At 45.2% G+C, this 17,113-nt stretch overlaps 1 protein-coding gene across 6 annotated transcripts in view; it reads right to left on the reverse strand.

Moving 5' to 3' along the window:
* The window catches only part of tmem94 (transmembrane protein 94), a 112,346-nt gene that overhangs the window by 48,201 nt on the left and 47,032 nt on the right, over window positions 1-17,113 (reverse strand). For 5 of the 6 annotated variants that reach the window (XM_086137767.1, XM_086137765.1, XM_086137763.1 and 2 more), the window contains one exon: window positions 14,002-14,106. The exons of the other annotated variant lie outside the window; for it this stretch is intronic. In XM_086137767.1, coding sequence (XP_085993893.1) covers window positions 14,002-14,106 — 105 coding nt within the window. The remainder of the gene's footprint in view (window positions 1-14,001; window positions 14,107-17,113) is intronic. 6 annotated transcript variants of the gene reach the window in all.

Below are 17,113 nucleotides of genomic sequence, written 5' to 3' on the forward strand. Positions count from 1 at the left end.
TGTCTTATTTCCCTAAAAGGGCTATTTCTATTATTAAGCAGGCACAACTTAACAAAATAAAAGAGTTCCTCTGCCTCAACACAATACCTCTCATTATTTGCTGTGTACTGACAAAGTGAATAATTGTTATTTTCATGCACCCCATTATTGGTTGGTTGTGAGGAGTGTTGATTTGTATAAGCTTGGCTTGACCATACTAAATTGGCATATAGCCCTGCTCCCCATGACCGCCGTGCATGGGACCGAACCTTGGTCTTATAAAAAAAAAAAAAAAAAGTGGACCGACAGCCTTTCTAGTTGAGGACCACTGATCTATGATTTCACAGCAAACGTTTAGAGGCACCATTCCAGTTCTCAATATATGTATAGAGCTAAATGCTGAGCCAAATGAGAAAAAACAATTTGGCACTGCTGGACCCAGGTTGACTTTAATTATTTTCTGTTAGAAGAAAACAATTCTTGGCCCCCCGCCCCCCACCACCACTCTCTGCCACCACAATTATTATCATTTGTCTTTAAAATTGTTATAACTCAAGACTCGGACTCAAGGCTGTCTGAAATTGTTGGGCAGCCTGCTACCAAAAACAACATCTGCTACAGTGAAACCCCTCTAGAACGAAACCTACATGGGCGAAAATACCCCCTTATGTGAAAAAATCTTCATGCATTAACACAATTCCCATTCTCCTCCCAAGGCAACAGCAACCACCACACTGGTTTACATAGTGAACGATGTTTATTTCGGTCACAGCTGCGAGTTTCCTGGACTCAACATACTCATAGCTGCTCTGCCATTGGCTTACCGAGCATAATCCTGGCCTTCGATTGGCCAAGAGGGACCTCACTGTCTATGTGTGTAGATACTGAAGCTAGATCCGTATCATCCGATTAGCTGCTCAGAGTAAATTGCTTATGGCTCGACGGACATTCAAATAAACGAACGTTTCCTCAAATGCTTTACTTGTTATCATGCTAAAAACACCCACGGGACGCTTCGTAGTCCTCGATGGCCATAGTGAGCTCTCGAAGGCTAAAAACCTTACGCTAACTCGAGCGCTAATGAAAGAGAAGCGCTCCAGTTAGCGTAAGGTTTTTAGCCTTCGAGAGCTAACTATGGCCATCGAGGACTACGAAGCGTCCCGTGGCTGGCTTAAAAGTTCATTGCATGCCAGGAAGTATTTGTTATTGTTAGATTCAGACGACAATAGACGTTGCATTGCTAAAATGGCTACAAAACAGACCTTTGGATGTCAAGCAGCTAAGACAAGAAGAGCTCTGATGCTGGAAGAGAGGGTAAAAGCGATCAAAATGAAAGACGGAGCAAGCAAAATAAGACATTATCCAAGAAATTGATGTAAGTGAAAGTGAATGCTGATCGTAAATTTCACAATTTCTTTCCCTTTTTTCTTTCTACACTGACAATATGAAGTGTCAAATAAATGTGTGCTCATACTTATGCACTATTGGAATAAAAATAGAGTACACATACGTTTGTGTGTGCGTGTAGACATACGTTTGTGTGCGTGGGTGTGTGGGTGTGTGGGTGTGTGTGTGCTTACATCTGAGATCAAATTTGCTACAGTGAAAAACCCCCTGTTGTGAGAAATTTCTTGCTGCAAACATGATTTCGTTGTAGAGGAGTTTCACTGTATCTCGACCTTCCCCTGATGAAAGTACGCATGGAAGCTAGTGTCCTACCATCACCCCCTCCTTCTCGGCCATAGACGATAAGCCAGGACTGTCTCCATGAGAAGACCTTGACGTACCACCTGCGGCCTGACGCGCACACACAACCAGACAATCACTCGCGCATACACTCCCTTGTATCACCACCTTCATTGTTCATGTCTTGTGCCCTGTTGTTGTCACAGTTCTGTTTTCGGTCTAGCCAGCAGGTGGCATGAGCAGACTTCTGTGCACACCTACTGCCAATCTATGATTAGTACACTCTGTATTTAAGGACCCCTGTGCTGTGCACCTGTTGTTGGAGTATTGCCTTTGCCTTGCTGCTTCCTTGCTCATAGACTGCTTTTGCTATAGACCTCGTCGTGTTTCGCTTTTGAACTCTCGGTACCAAGTATTTTGTAAGTATGGTTTTTATTTTGTGATTTGGCTTTCGCTTGCGTGTATTTGCTACATTGTTTTTTGTTTGCCTTCGCGGTTCTTATTTTCCTCCCTTGCCTTTTGTGCAAGCGCTTTTTGTTATTCGTTTTTGTGCCCTCTGGTCCTTGTTTTGACCAGCACTTTATGTTACTTCTTTGGCATTGCGATTTTTGTATATTAAACCCTTTTTGCTATGGAGACCTTGTCTGGTGTCTACACTTCTGGGATCCCAACTTTATTCGGCTTGCCCGAAACGTGACAGTTGTAACTGGCATACACTTAGGCAAAAAAAAAAACTGCACAACTCAAATTATCCTCAAAATGAGGATAGTTCGAGCGTGTGTTTTTTTTCTCCCCCTCTCCCTCCCTTGTGGTTTCTTTCTGACTTCCGGGTTGAGTGAACGCTGCTGCGTTTGGCTGCCACTGCTCAACTCGTATTGTTTTTTTATTGTAAAGTGTCCTTGGGTGTCTTGAAAGGCGCTTATAAATAAAATGTATTATTCTTATTATTATAAGTACATTACATTGTATCTTTATTTCATTTTTCTTTTCTTTAATGTTCATAAAGAATAACTTTATTAACATTGTTTTGTAGCGCTTTTGCTAAATTAAGGATCGAGTACTTTTGTTTGAACTGTATCAAGTACTTCTGAGAAAATTAAGGATGGAGCACTTTTGAAAGAATCGAGTACGCTGATCTTCGATGATGATCGGGGATTAGGTACTTTTGTAAAAAAGTATCGAGTGCTTCTGCTAAATTAAGGATAGAGTACTTTTGTTTGGAATCATATCAAGTACTTTTGAAAAGGATCGAGCACTTTTGAAAGAATCGAGTACACTGATCTACGATCGGGATCAGGTACTTCTGTGAAAGAGTATCGAGTGCTTCTGCTAAATTAAGGATCAGGTATTTTTGTTTAAGTATCAAATACCTTTGAGAAAATAAAAGTTCAAACATATTACCAAAATGGAGGGAGAGTTTGTTCGGGAAAGTGAATGGATCAATTTGCAACAAATACCAAACCATTCTGAATGAGTGTTACTGAGTGAACAAGTGAGAAGATGTGTGTGCATGTGTGTGTGGGGGGGGGGGGGGGGGCAAGAGTGTGTAGGCCTGAGAGAGAACAGTGACAAAGAGTGTATGAGTAACTGTGAATGGAGGTTTGCTACCTCATCTGAAAATTTACAAAACGGGGATACAAATCAGTAAAAAGGTAGAACTTCGGATGAAAAGGGTCTTGATAAGAAATTAACGTGTATGGACAGGAAGTTCGTAAAGAGCCAATGTCCTTCCAATATATGACGTCTAAATATGTGGATAATATAATATGATTTTGCTGGCCAGCTAAAAAGACGTAAAATAGTGCACCTGCTGGATTACATAGGAACTGTATAAGACTATATTGTAAGTATATTGGACATTTTCTTGTTGCTTCCTGTTGCAAGGACGTTTTATTTTGAAGGGATGCAGAAAGAGAGAGCAACTTGTTTTACAGTGAATTGATGGTGTATGTGTGTGAGTATGCAGGTGCAAAACATGTCCTGTGTGGGAGAGAGACATAGACAGGAGACTTGGGAAAGAAAGGGTGGGGGTGCGATTGTCGACATGTAGACGTTCGGTTTACTGTGCTGTGTTGGCCTGAACCCCCTTATGTGCTAGTGTGTGAGTGCATTCTTAGATGAAATTAAGTGGTTTGGCTGATGACGGGATTAAAAGTTTGGAAATAGGAGGATAATTTAAGTCCAGGATAAAAAAGACCCTAGCACATGAATAAGCATTAGACAGTTACAACAAGTCATGAGACATAACATGTATAAGGGGGGGGGGGGGGGGGGGGTAACCGCGACGCGGCCGAAAATGACCAGCCGCACGGTTATGTCTGCGATGAGAATGTGTGCTTTATTAATCTTTCCATGTGTGTAGATAAGCGCGACTCTTTTAATGTATTGTGCTCCTGAATTAATGTAGCTGAACTGAATGTGAATTTATCATTTATTGATTTGTTTAATTTTGTTTTCAGAATGGTGAAATAGTTCAAACAGTGCATTAATTTGATTTACAAAAATAAAATATATATATACGCAATTTTTTATTGTTCACTTAAACTAGAGGGAGGATGCAGAGAACAGGGAAAGATGGAAATTAATGACTCGCTGTGGCAACCCCTGAAAAGGGACAAGCCGAAAGGAGAAGAAGAAGATTGTATTGTTGTGTTTAGGTTATTTTCTGTTGCGGTCTAAAAATCTATGTTGATATGGTTATTCTTCGCTGCGAGTGTTACTATATTTCTTTCTTTTGTTCTTTAATGTTAATCAGGTTTCAATTTAATACAGAAGTATATTTCTAACAATTTTATAGGCAAATAATTATCGCGGCAGAGTTTTTCTTTTTCTTTTTAATAAACATAAAAAGAAAAAGAGGGGGAATTATAGTTAGCACAGAAAATAATTGGAAAACAATTGAGAAGCTACTTTTACGAATGACTATGCTTCCGTCCACAGCAGGGGATATTTGAGATTCCATCTATATTAGTGCAATTGGAGTTCCTCGTGGCGTACTAAGTGGGTATAAATTGGTTAACCAGGTTGCTGACGGGATTGACTTCCTCCACTACAGTGTCCAGAAGCTTGCAAATTACACAGAGGAAGCCTTTTTGGCTATTGGAAGTAAAACAATTGACAGTCACCTCTCCGATGGAGTTCGGGACCGCACAGCGGTGGATGTGCTCTTGGCTGAGGCCAATGGCGCGTGTGCGATATGTGGTGAACGGTGCTGTTCACCCACGCCCTGAGGGCCCCGCACACTGAACCGGACCATTTGGACGTGACCCCGCCCTTGTCGTCAGAATTAGTGGGTAAGACCTTGGTGACGTTTAAAAAAAAAAAGAGAATGGTGTGTTAATTTCTCTTGCATTTATTTTCCCCGGCTATCTTGACATTGTGTGGAATTGCTGCGGTCCCTGTATCAAAAGCTCTGCTGATCCAATTTATCGCTACGGTTGTGGCACCCGTGACGTCTAAAGTGAATGGAATTCTGCTGTTACTTTTGGATGGTAAAGGTTCTGATCTAAAAAAATGGCTCGGCTAATGGAGACATGATTTCACTTCAATATCTAAATATCGTAGATGATTTTTCACCATATTTTCCTGCATTCTTTTCTTGATTCTTTTAAAACCGGTGATAACCTATTTTTTCCAGCCCCTGAGTATAACTATGACATGACTCCACTGAATAAAGTTTGACAGGAAGGTTATATGTGATAATATGAGCAAATGTAGTATAAAAAGGGAAATGTTATGTTGATTGTTTTTAGTTATCCTACATTTGCATATCATTAGTGATGCATTGTTAATGCTTGCAATGAAGAATGCTTATGCCTGTATTCATTAATTGATTATGCTGCAAAGAAGAACGTTTTTAATAGAGATATGATTATGCAAACAAGAAAAAGATATGCTCGCATTTTTACTAAGGAGTCTTTATTGGAGTAATTATTGCACACAAGTACACCTTGATATCACCGATCCCACCACCTGACAACTACCAAAAAACAAATCGACGGATCCAGCCCCTGCTGCCCCCTATTGGTGACACCACTCAACAGAGGTTGATTTCACGGTATGCGGGCAAAATAACCCTGGTGAAAATCAACCTGGGACCAAGTAGTCTACCCTAAGGTCCTGAAGAAAACGACTGCTGTCGTTCAATTCATTGTTTATGTCTTGTGACCTGTTGTAACTGTCATATGCTTGTGCAGGAGTTTTTTGCCTCACTCAAATTATCCTCAAAATGAGGATAGTTCGAGCATGTTTTTTTTTTTCTCCCCCTCTCCCTCCCTTGTGGTTACTTTGACTTCCGGGTTGAGTGAACGCTAGCGCGTTTGGCTGCCGCTGCTCAACCCGTATTGTATTGTTTTGTGTTTTTTTGTTATTGTAAAGTGTCCTTGGGTGTCTTGAAAGGCGCTTATAAATAAAATGTATTATTATAATTCATCACTGACGAGCCACAACCCCCACCCCTCTCACCATGACTTTCCCGCTCAGACTTCCAACTGCCCCTCTCATGGTCATTCATCCAACTCCCCAACACAACGCTTTCGTCGATTCATTCATGACCCTGCCCCGGAGGACATCTGACACACCATGGACAGGGACATCCATTAACAATCAACGTGATCATTGTTGCATGCATTTGCGTCTTGTTCTACTAATAAGATGTTGACATCCGATCTTTCCATACAACCCTTGTTTGACGTTGCGCCAGCCGCCTGCGACGATGATGCCGCTGATACCTTTGTTTAAACCATTTCAGGTGTCGGACTCTTACGAGTCCAAGAGGGGGAATGAAGTCTGTAATATGCTCATATTTAGTCATGCTGTATAACTTTCCCATGCCCGCAGTGTAGCTTGGCGTCCTTGTAACAATCATCACCGAGAATTGGAATACTCCCTGCTGAAGACGCACAAACTTTGGAATGCGCCAAGCTGAGAATCGGTTTAGGAGAAACGAAAGTTATGATATCACACTTTGCATCTCGGTACCACCCTTCTGATGGTATAAAAATGATGTGAATCTCTTCCTGCTTCGCACTCGTGACCATCGCAGCCATTGTCTGTAACCGCGGGTGCCCGGAATATTCCGTTATTAAAAGCTTCGAAGGAACTGTTCATCGACTCCAGCCTTTTTTGGATTACCAACATTCTCCTCGTCCGAAATTCAACGAACACGCGGGGGAGACGGGGGAGACCCCAACATCTACAACTGAAAAGATTCTGAATGCATCAATTGGCCTGAAATAGATATATTTTTTTCCCAAGATGGCCCAGAGTAGGCAGCCGTCAGCAAGTGCTCTTCAAGAGCCTTGCGTTTTTTGGGGGGGGGCTTTTGGTTGTTTTTTGTTGTTTTTGTCTTTTGTTTTGTCACATTGTGTGTGTTGTTGTTATGTCGTGTGGAGCTGATGCGGACTGTTTTCAGCATGTTTGGCCACGACATTCGTCAAAGAAGAAGAATCTGTGCTTGGTGGTTGCGCCTTCTCGGCAGCACGCGTGTACCAGCACTGATTTTGACTGGGAGGAATGTTGGCACCATTTGACTGTCGTTACTGGACAGCCCCGGGGCGCTTGTGCCTGTAATAGGCACCATTTTCACAGCCCCACTTTATTCAGCAGAAAGGTCGGTGCTGATGGACAGTCTGCGGCTGGATGGATGCATGGCTTGAGGAGCCGACGATGAGAAGAAAGGAGTGTCAGCGCAGAGTGCCAATGCGTATGTGGAACTGGGAGTCGCGGCTTGGAATTGAAGCGGATTTACATGGGACAGGAGAAGAGAGCCAATCTCTTTGTCGTGAATGGCTGCTACAGCTTCTTGTTGTTTTCAAACTTAGCTTGTAGCAGACGTGTGCACATTTCAGCATGACGTCTTTGATCCACTGGTGAAAAAGACACTTTGATTCGCTCCTCTTTCATCTATAACTGCTTCAAACAACAAAGTGTATGCAGGAAAAGTGGTTAAGATTGCACGATTGTCAAAAAAAAGCATGTTACCCAGAGTCAACATGCGCCTCCCCTGGCATCACATCACCACCCCCTGGGGGACCGCGCCCCCACTATTTGAGAAGGACTGCCTGAAAGGATGGATATGGGAACTCTCTCATGGTTGAGCTATTCCTGTTCATCCTCTACACCTCGGACTTCAGACACGCCACTCCAAACTGCCACCTTCAGAAGTTCTCTGATGACTCTGCGATTGTTGGCCTCATTACAGAGGGGGACGATCGGGAGTACAGGGGAATGACGAAGGACTTTGTGGACTGGTGCCAGCAGAATCTCCTCCAGATCAACCCTAGGAAAACTAAGGAGTTGGTTGTGGATTTCTGCAGGAAACAGTCCTCACCAGCACCGATGAACATCCAGGGTATGGACATAGAGAGGGTGACCTCCTACAAGTACCTAGGTGTTCTTCTGAACAACAAACTGGACTGGTCTACAAACAGACACCCTGATTAGGAAAGGACAGAGCCGACTCTTCCTACTCAGGAAACTGAGGTCTTTTGGGGTTCAGGGGTCGCTCCTTAAGACTTTCTATAACTCGGTGGTGGCCTCGGCCATCCATTATGGCATTGTCTGCTGGTCAGGCAGCATCTCAGCCCGGGACAGAAAGAGACTGGAGCGACTGGTCAGGAAGGCCAGTTCTGTCCTGGGCTGCTCCCTTGACACTCTGGAGGAGGTGGGCAACAGAAGGATGCTAACTAAGCTAAAAGCTATGATGGACAGTCCCTCCCACCCTCTCCAGCCCGCCCTGACAGCACTAGGTAGCTCCTTCAGCCAGAGACTGTTACACCCGCGCTGCAAGAAGGAGAGATACAGACGCTCGTTCCTACCAACTGCTGTCAGGCTGCTGAATAAAAAATAGCAACAATAATATTTCATAATTAAATGATGTGGAAAACAACTGTAAATAGCACTGCGATTTATCCATTTTGTATTTTTATTGCACTTAATTGGACGGTGTTTGTTAGTTTTTTCTTCTTCTTTCTGCCTACATTCTTGCTGCTGGAGGCTGTAAATTTCCCCAGTGTGGGACTAATAAAGGATATCTTATCTATACCCATGTTGACAATTACAGGCCTCTCTAATCTTTTCAAGTAGAAGAACTTGCACAATTGGTGGTTGACTAAATACTTATTTGCCCCACTGTGTGTGTGTGTGTGTGTGTGTGTGTGTGTGTGAAAAAAATATATACATATATATATATATGTGTGTGTGTGTGTGTGTGTGTACTGTATATATATTACACTAAAACGTAAAAAATAAAAATTTTTGTCATCACCAAGTGGTGCGATATTTAAAGCAGAATATTATCATATAGATGTCTTCTGGACGTGACTATTTATATACAGTCATCCCTCGTTTATCGCGGTTAATGGGGACCAAAACAACCCGCGATAAACGAAAATCCGCGAAGTACCGACCAATTAACATATACATTAAAAAAACATTGCTCCATGTGGGCCTTTGCGCTTGAGCAGAGCGAACTAACACACACACACACACACACAAAGGCAACTGGATACCAGGGGGGGGGGGGGGGGGGGTACCAGCTGCCCACTGGTGTCGTTGAATGCGTCTCTCGGTTCGTCTGGCTTGGTTAATTTGGTGTATTTGAGAGATTGCAGTGGCACAAGTCATCTGCCAGGTTGGTCTGTTGAGTGCAAGTGTTTCAAGCTGCGTGGGGTTGATGTTGGCTCGCTTTAGGAGGTCCCTGCTGTAGTCCTTGAGGCGCCGCTTTTGCCCCCCAGCAGAACGCTTTGCAACTCTCAGTTGGCCAGAGAGGACCTGGCGGGGCAGGCGGTTGTCGGGCATGCTAATGGGGTGTCCGATCCACCGAATATGTTTCTTCGCCACGGCCGCTTGCATGCGAATGGGGTGTCCGATCCACCGAATATGTTTCTTCGCCACGGCCGCTTCCATGCAGATGGAGTTAGTGCTTTTAAGGATGCCTGTATGGGGAACTCGATCTTCCCAGGACAGGCCAAGGATCTTTTGCAGGCGGCGGATGTGGAAGGCTTCCAAGGTAGAAATGTGCCGGCGGTATGGAGTCCACGACTCTGACCCGTAGAGCAGAGTGGAGAGACATACTGCATTGTACACGGCAATGTTGGTACAGGTCTTCAGGTTTCGGTTTTCGAAAACCCTGCTGCGTAGGCGACCATAGGATGATGATGCTTGATTGATACGGGTGTGGACTTCAGTGTCAAGGGAGCAGTTTGAGGATAAAGTGGAGCCAAGGTAGGTGAAATGGTCCACTACGTTTAGTGGAGTGCCATTAATGTGAAAGCTGGGGGATGTGGAAGTTGGGGTAGCGAGTTGGAACATGACCTCAGTTTTTTTAATGTTGATCTGAAGACCAAAGGATTGGTCTTTTTTTCCCTCTCCCTACCCAGCGTTTTCCTTTCTGAAGTCTGATTGTAATTTCCCCATTGCGGGACAAATAAAGGATATCTTAAATGGTGTCCAGGGCGTGTTGCATAGAATTTGAACTGTGAGCTAGTATAGCGCAGTCATCAGCATACTGAAGCTCACAGATCTGACAGATTGTTGTCTTTGTGTGAGCCTGGAGCCGTCTGATGTTGAAGAGGCTTCCGGCTAGGCGGTACTCCATATGGACACCGTCGTCATCCCATGCCACGGTGGAAGAGGCACGTGGCGGCAGAGAGGAGGATGTTAAAAAGCACTGGAGCCAAGGCACAGCCCTGCTTCACCCCAACTTTCACCTTGAAGAGCTCTGACTGGAGTCCTCCGATGAGCACTCTGGCTTGCATCCCATCATGCAGCTGCTGGAGGATGCAGAGAAACTTAGGTGGCACCCCAAGTTTGGAGAGGTGTTTCCAGAGCAACTCACGGTTGATGGTGTCAAAGGCTTTGCTGAGATCGATGAAGGCTATGTACAGGTCCTTGTGATGTTCTCTGCTTTTCTCCATTAGCTGTCTTAAAACAAAGATCATGTCAATGGTGGATCTCGTCTTCCGGTAGCCACACTGAGTTTCTGGAAGCACACCTTCTGAGATGTGCTTGACCAGCCTGCTGAGCATGATTTTGGCCAAGATCTTTCCTGCGGTGGAGAGGAGAGAGATTCCTCGGCTATTCCCACAGGCTGCTCTGTCCCCTTTCTGCTTATAAATAACAACGATGTTAGCATCCTTCCAATCCTGCGGGACGGTCCCTTGTTCCCAGATGTTTTGAATCAGGAGGTGCAGTCGGCGCGTGAGGAGATAACCTCTGTCTTTGAAAACCTCTGCGGGGATGCCATCAGGTCCAGCGCTTTTGTTATTCTTTAGGCCCGCAATGGCTTGCTGGGTTTCAGAATAGGATGGTGGGGTGTCGAGGCTCATGATTGTTGGCAGGTCTGGAAGATTGTCCAGAATGTGTGGGTTGACAGGGTTGGTGTGGTTGAGAATATTTTCAAAGTGGTTTGCCCAACGGGCAAGGATCTCATGGTGGTCCTTGAGGAGTGCAGAGCCATCAGCTGATCGGACTGGAGCAATTGCCCGCTTCTTGGGACCATACAGTGCTTTGATGGCATTGTAGAAGCCCTGGGTGTTGTTACAGTCTGCCAGGTTTTGGATCTCATTTGCCTTCTGCACCCACCAGGTGTCCTCCATGACACGGAGTGCTCGCTGGGTCACTGTTCTAACTGCAGAAAAGGTGGCTTTACGGGTGAGAGATGTAGGGCAGGACAGGAGAGCTTTATGGGCCTCATGCTTTGCTTTCAGAAGTGTATGTATCTCGGTTGAGTTGCAGTCAAACCAATCCTGGTGGCGTCTCCTTGACTGGCCAAGTACCTCAGAGGCTGTGCTCTGGATAGCCTGGTGCAGAGCTGGCCAGTCACCTGATTCCTCCGGGATCTTGTCAAGGTTTTCAGCAAGGAGTCGCCGGAGGTTGGCTTTGGTGGTGGGGTTGTTCAATGCTGCACAGTTGAGCCTTTTGTTGGGAGCTGTCCTTGGATGACGGGGTTGAATGCTCATGAGGAGTTTGGATCTGACCATTAGATGGTCAGTCCAACACTCAGCTCCACGCATGACACGGGTGATGAGGACATCCCGTATGTCCTTTTGACGGACAATCACATAGTCCAGTGCCAGTGTTTGGAGCGGGGGTGCTGCCAGATGGTCTTAAACCTGTTCTTCATTTGGAAAATGGTGTTAGTGATGACCAACTGATGTTCTGCACAGAGGGAGAGGAGCCGAAGGCCGTTGTTGTTCATTTTTCCCCACTCCATGCTGGCCAATAACTTCACTCCATACTAGATGTTCCGTGCCCACCCTAGCATTGAAATCTCCCATGACTATGAGCTTGTCCGTAGCCGGTGTTTGCTGCCGGATGGTGTCCAGAGCTCTGTAGAAATCCTCCTTTATATTGTGCTCGGCATTCAGAGTTGGTGCGTAAGCACTGATGAGTGTGGCGTCCCTTTGCCAGGGGAATGCGCCATGTCATCAGCCTTTCACTGATGCCGGTACGGGATTCTGGGATGCGCTTCAGCAGTTGGGACTTCACAGCAAAGCCAACTCCATGGTTTCGACGAGTGCCTTCAGGGACCCCTTTCCAGAAGAAGGTATACCCTGCACCAACTTCTGTCAGGGAGTCCTCTCCATATATTCTGGTCTCGCTGAGAGCTGCGATATCGATGTTATACCTCGCGAGCTCTGTGGCCACAAGTGCTGTCCTCCGGTGGGGCTTGTCAGGAGTTTCAGCCAGGTCCAACAGTGTGCGGACGTTCCACGAAGCTATGCATAGATTTTTTCTATTTCGTTTATTGTCCTTTCGACCACAAGGGGGATGCTCCGACGATTGCGGTTGACCGTCCGGAGTGTGGAGAGCAGACAATTGTTATACCATTTTTCTAGGTCCCTCCCCATCACATTGTGGAGCTGCTCAGTCACAATGGAAGCTGCCGAAGAGATGCGCTGCTCCATCCCATCCCGCAGTGTCAACGACCATCACTCCATTGCCGCCTGTGTGCATGGTTTGGGTAGGCACTCCCAGCCACATCCTTGGCCTGTGCCCACCGCCATTCCACATCGCCACAGGACTTTGGAGGATTAGGGGGATGCAGGGTGGGGGATTGGGTGTGGGGTTGGGGCAAGAAGCTTGCGCAGAGGTTCGGATTAAAGTGAGGGTGTGGGTGCACAGTCCTCACTCCCACCATCTTCACTCCTACCAGGTGGTTTCCGGTGGCATGAGGGTACCCATGACGACCTTCTTCTGGCAAGAGTTGAAGGGGGCTGCTGGTAGTCCGGTCTGTTGGACTCCGCCTGTGCCTGCCCCCAGGTGCCGGTTTGGGATCACTCTTTGTCTTGCCTCTACCCTTCGACCTGTTCGGCTTGGGTGACCCTGCAAGGAGTACGGGACTCCTGCCGACATAGCTCTAGGGGTCATGGAGACGCGCAAAGTGCCTCACCACGATAAGGTGGTGATCCCATCGAGGCACAGCCCCCCCCACACACACACACTAGCAGCATCGTAAAAAACACTTAGACACTGATTAAAGATCAAAGAGTAACCCACCGTGATAAGACAGAAAGAAGATGCACAGCCAATCAAAATGGCTTTACATCTTCTCAGCCCCCCCCCCCTCACCCCACATGTACTGTATATGTTGCTCTATGTGACTCACTGTTGTTTTGCTGACTTTCACTGCTTCTCGCGGACCGTTTGCGGACTTCCAAAAAAAAATTTTTTTTTTTTATGAATGTTTGAAAAAATCCGCAATGCACCGAAGCCGCGATAAACGAACCGCGAAATAGCGAGAGATTACTGTACATGTCAATTTTGTGATTTTTTTGGGGGGAGGAACATGTGTAGCAGAGTTATTTGGCATTTCCCCCTTTGTGGCCAAAGAAATATAAAACAAAAACTTTGATGCCCTGCCCCAGTATATTATTTTAAAAGTAAATACATTTCCATGTTATTGTCCCAGGTCTTAAGATGGCAAGGCAAGGTTTGAAGTCAATCAGATGAATCCCATCAGACAAGGGTGAAAAAGTTTGACCCCTGTAAATGGTCAAAAATGGGTTATTTGAAAATACATATTTGACTTCTGTTCGTTTGATCACATTACTGCAATTGGCTTTTTGGGGGCAATTCGGTGAGCAATATTGTGCCTCCAAATTTCAGTAGGCCTAGATCAAATACACCGGGATTTGTCGTTTTGTTTTTCCACTCTACGTAGCGCTACAGAGACACTTTGTTTTTATGATTAATGACGACTTCAAAATATTTTTTTCATCAGACGGATGAGTGTGCAAAGTTTGGTGAGATTTAAGAGAAGAGTGTGTGTGTGTGTGTGTGTGTGTATAGAGGGGTATAGTATATACAGGTACATAGTCAAATAGTACTTACAGTGACAGACCCAAGCGTGTGTAAAAGGCTGGAGGTGTAGCAAAGAGTCTGAGACTCTCCCTTCAGTACACCAATGAGGTGTCTCCACACACAAAGCATCATGTCCTGCACACATGAACACACATGTAAATAATGTGCAAATAACTGGTGTCATCTCAATGTAAGCGCAGGTCCTTATGAACAGCCTGATCAGCCAGATCTGCAACAGCATCACTGATTTGGACTTTCAGTGACAGTTGTCAGCATGTCTATGTTTAAAACTGAGCTTTTTGGATCAAATAATTTGAAATAAGTGACATTTTCTGCTTGGCTCTTGACGAAGGCGGACGCTTTTTGCCCAGCTCCTGCCCTCACCCCCACCCTCTCCCTGCTCACCACTTAGTCTTTGTGCTGTCTTTGTCTAACTTTTTCCTAGCCTCCTACCGTATTTTCATCCGAAGAACTAACCATGGAATTAGTTGGCTGGTCTCTCGATGCAATCGACAACATTTTTTAGACGGAAAGAGCGGGCAGTGGGGAGCCTGCTTGCCCTCCGGGGACATTTGCTGCCGGATACGCCCTGGATCCATGGAGAAAGTGGAAGACATCTACATTATTGGCCTTTTGATAACAGGTATGCTGCTGTTTGGTGTTGGCAGCTTTCTGTTCTATCGCAAAATTCAACCGACGGGAGCGGCTTTATTGGAAGTGAAGAAGCTGCCGGTCATTCTGGATGGTTTGGCGCGATGTCCAACACTCAGACTCAAGTGGGGACTGAGCTCAACCGCAATATCGATGCGGTTTTGGAGCGACTCCGCGCGATCGACAACAACATGGAGAAGTTGGAATCCGCGCTGCGGAAAGAGTTTTTGGATTCGGCTGATCGGCGCCAGTGAAGAGATACAGACCACGGACTCATGGCTGTCTGAAATTGTTGGCGGCCGTCCCTCCAAAACAAACAACGCTATCTGGCCCTTTCCCCTGGATGGAAGTACGCATGGAATCTAGGGCCCCCACCATCACCCCCCTCCTTCTTGGCCATGGACTGATAAGCCGGGACTGTCTTCATGATGAGCAGACCTCGACGAAGCAGCTATGACTTGTACACGCATACACATACACAACTGGACAACCACACGCGCATACACATCCTTCTTATCACCGTCTTCATCGCTCCGATTCTTTTTCCCCCGTGACATGGTTCGACATGCAGAGCACCCGTGTGTCCGTGAAGCTGGCCATTTCGGCCAACTGATACTAGTGTATCTACACTAGTAACTCATCAAAGTTCCTGTAAACTGGGTTTTTCTGTTTTGGCACACTGCAGACAACAGTGTTGGTTAACAAGCCAGCTAATAAAAAAATAAAAACATTCATAAAAAAAAAAATGTCAAGTTTATAAAATGAGGCTACAAAATTTGAGACTTACTCCCAGTTGTCGGATGCTATGGCTGTGTCCTCTGAATGTGCCAAAAAAGCATCCTGCTCACCCTTACCAGTCAAACAAATGTTTGACTAATATTGAGTCACAGCCCCTATGTTAAATAGAGTTAACATTCCCTCGAATGTGGATCCACACCAAAACAGAGCAAAGTGATGACTGGAAAGTTTATTTCCTTGCCACTTGTCCATTTACAAGCTAGCGAGCTCGCTCGGTCTTTCGCCCATGGGCTGATAAATAGTTAACTTTCCTTGAAATGCCTCAGTTGTACAGACCCATGAATTGGATGACTCCGCTAGCTCACAGACCAATTCGTCACTGGCTTGCTACGCGTGTGGATCCACACAACAGAGACATCCATCCATCCATTATATAAACTGTTTTATCAGTGTATCTGTAGCCCATATAACACAACACATCATGCTTCAACAAAGTGACACTTTTTAGCATAGTTTGCTGCCCACATGCTGTAGAGTTAGAAATGGGATTGTACTCATAATTGGCACGAAGGTGCTTTGCATTAATGTAGGCTGCAAAATGCGGTGTGGGGGTGACTCAAAACCAGAAAGCCCAAGCGCGTACCATGCCCCAAAAAGCTGGACAACTAAAATCGTAAATAAGAGTTTAATGCTAAATCTCCAAAATTCTGGACTAAGTAAAGTAGCAGTGACAAGACTTTTTTCTTACATAAAAAGAAAAATAACTTGTTTGTGAAATGAATACCCAGATTATCCTCATCTTTTTTTTTTTTTTTAACAATTCACAGTACATGTCATTTAAAATTGAGAAATTCGTCAATTACTGTGCACTGGTATTTCTAACAGCGTACAACTACAGTCTCCTCAACAAGAGTAATGAACTGAGAGAGAAAACTATGAGCAAAATTGTATCATGTTTCAAGTTTCATTTAATTTGGGCACGACTAGACGTTTGGGTGCGTATCCAGCGCACCCGTCTGGGCGGAGGACTTTTGAAGTCCACAATTCTCACATCAATGCAAGGGGGCGAACAGAGGGAAGAAGGCTCGACTCGGTCACAAAGTGGGAATGAACAATTCGGGAACAAAGCGTTGTGGAACAACAAAAGACGATTTGAGAACGCCTGACGCGCCCGGGCGACATTTGTCGTCTGCCAAGTCTGCAACTTGTTGATTCATTGTAGACCAGACAGAAAGTACTGGTGGTTCAAAGCTTAAATCAAGGTAACCAATCACTACCGAGGGGCCGGACTGGGGGGGTATGCAAATATCAGGGGCAGTATTTTTCTTGTATTTTGCAAATGTAACAACAAAAGTTCAAACTGGCGGACAAGGAACTCTGAGAGTGATTACCGAGGCAACAACCGTCGTTCGCCCTCAGAGATCCCTCCCGCCGTTTATGAAGACATTTTTCCCTGTGTGCCGAGTCATTTCTTTAACTTTGTCCGAGAAAAATTCTGACATGAACACAGTATGTGGCCGGTCTAAGATCTGGTTTAATAATAATACATTTTAAAAAATTATATTATCGGCATTTAAAACAAGTTTCAGTTCATACAGTGCGTTTTGTATGACCAAAAATGTATTTTGGATATATTTAACCACCTGTGCAAGAGATGTAGCATGGCAGCACACAGTGGTGCAATCCACATAAAGGTGAAGTCCTGCCTTTGCCACATTTTGATGACGATTGTTCAGTGGTAAGTGGTAAATAA

Source organism: Hippocampus guttulatus, chromosome 19 (genome assembly GCF_054856545.1).
Source record: "Hippocampus guttulatus isolate MCC_2025c chromosome 19, RoL_Hgut_1.0, whole genome shotgun sequence".
NCBI lineage: Eukaryota > Metazoa > Chordata > Actinopteri > Syngnathiformes > Syngnathidae > Hippocampus > Hippocampus guttulatus.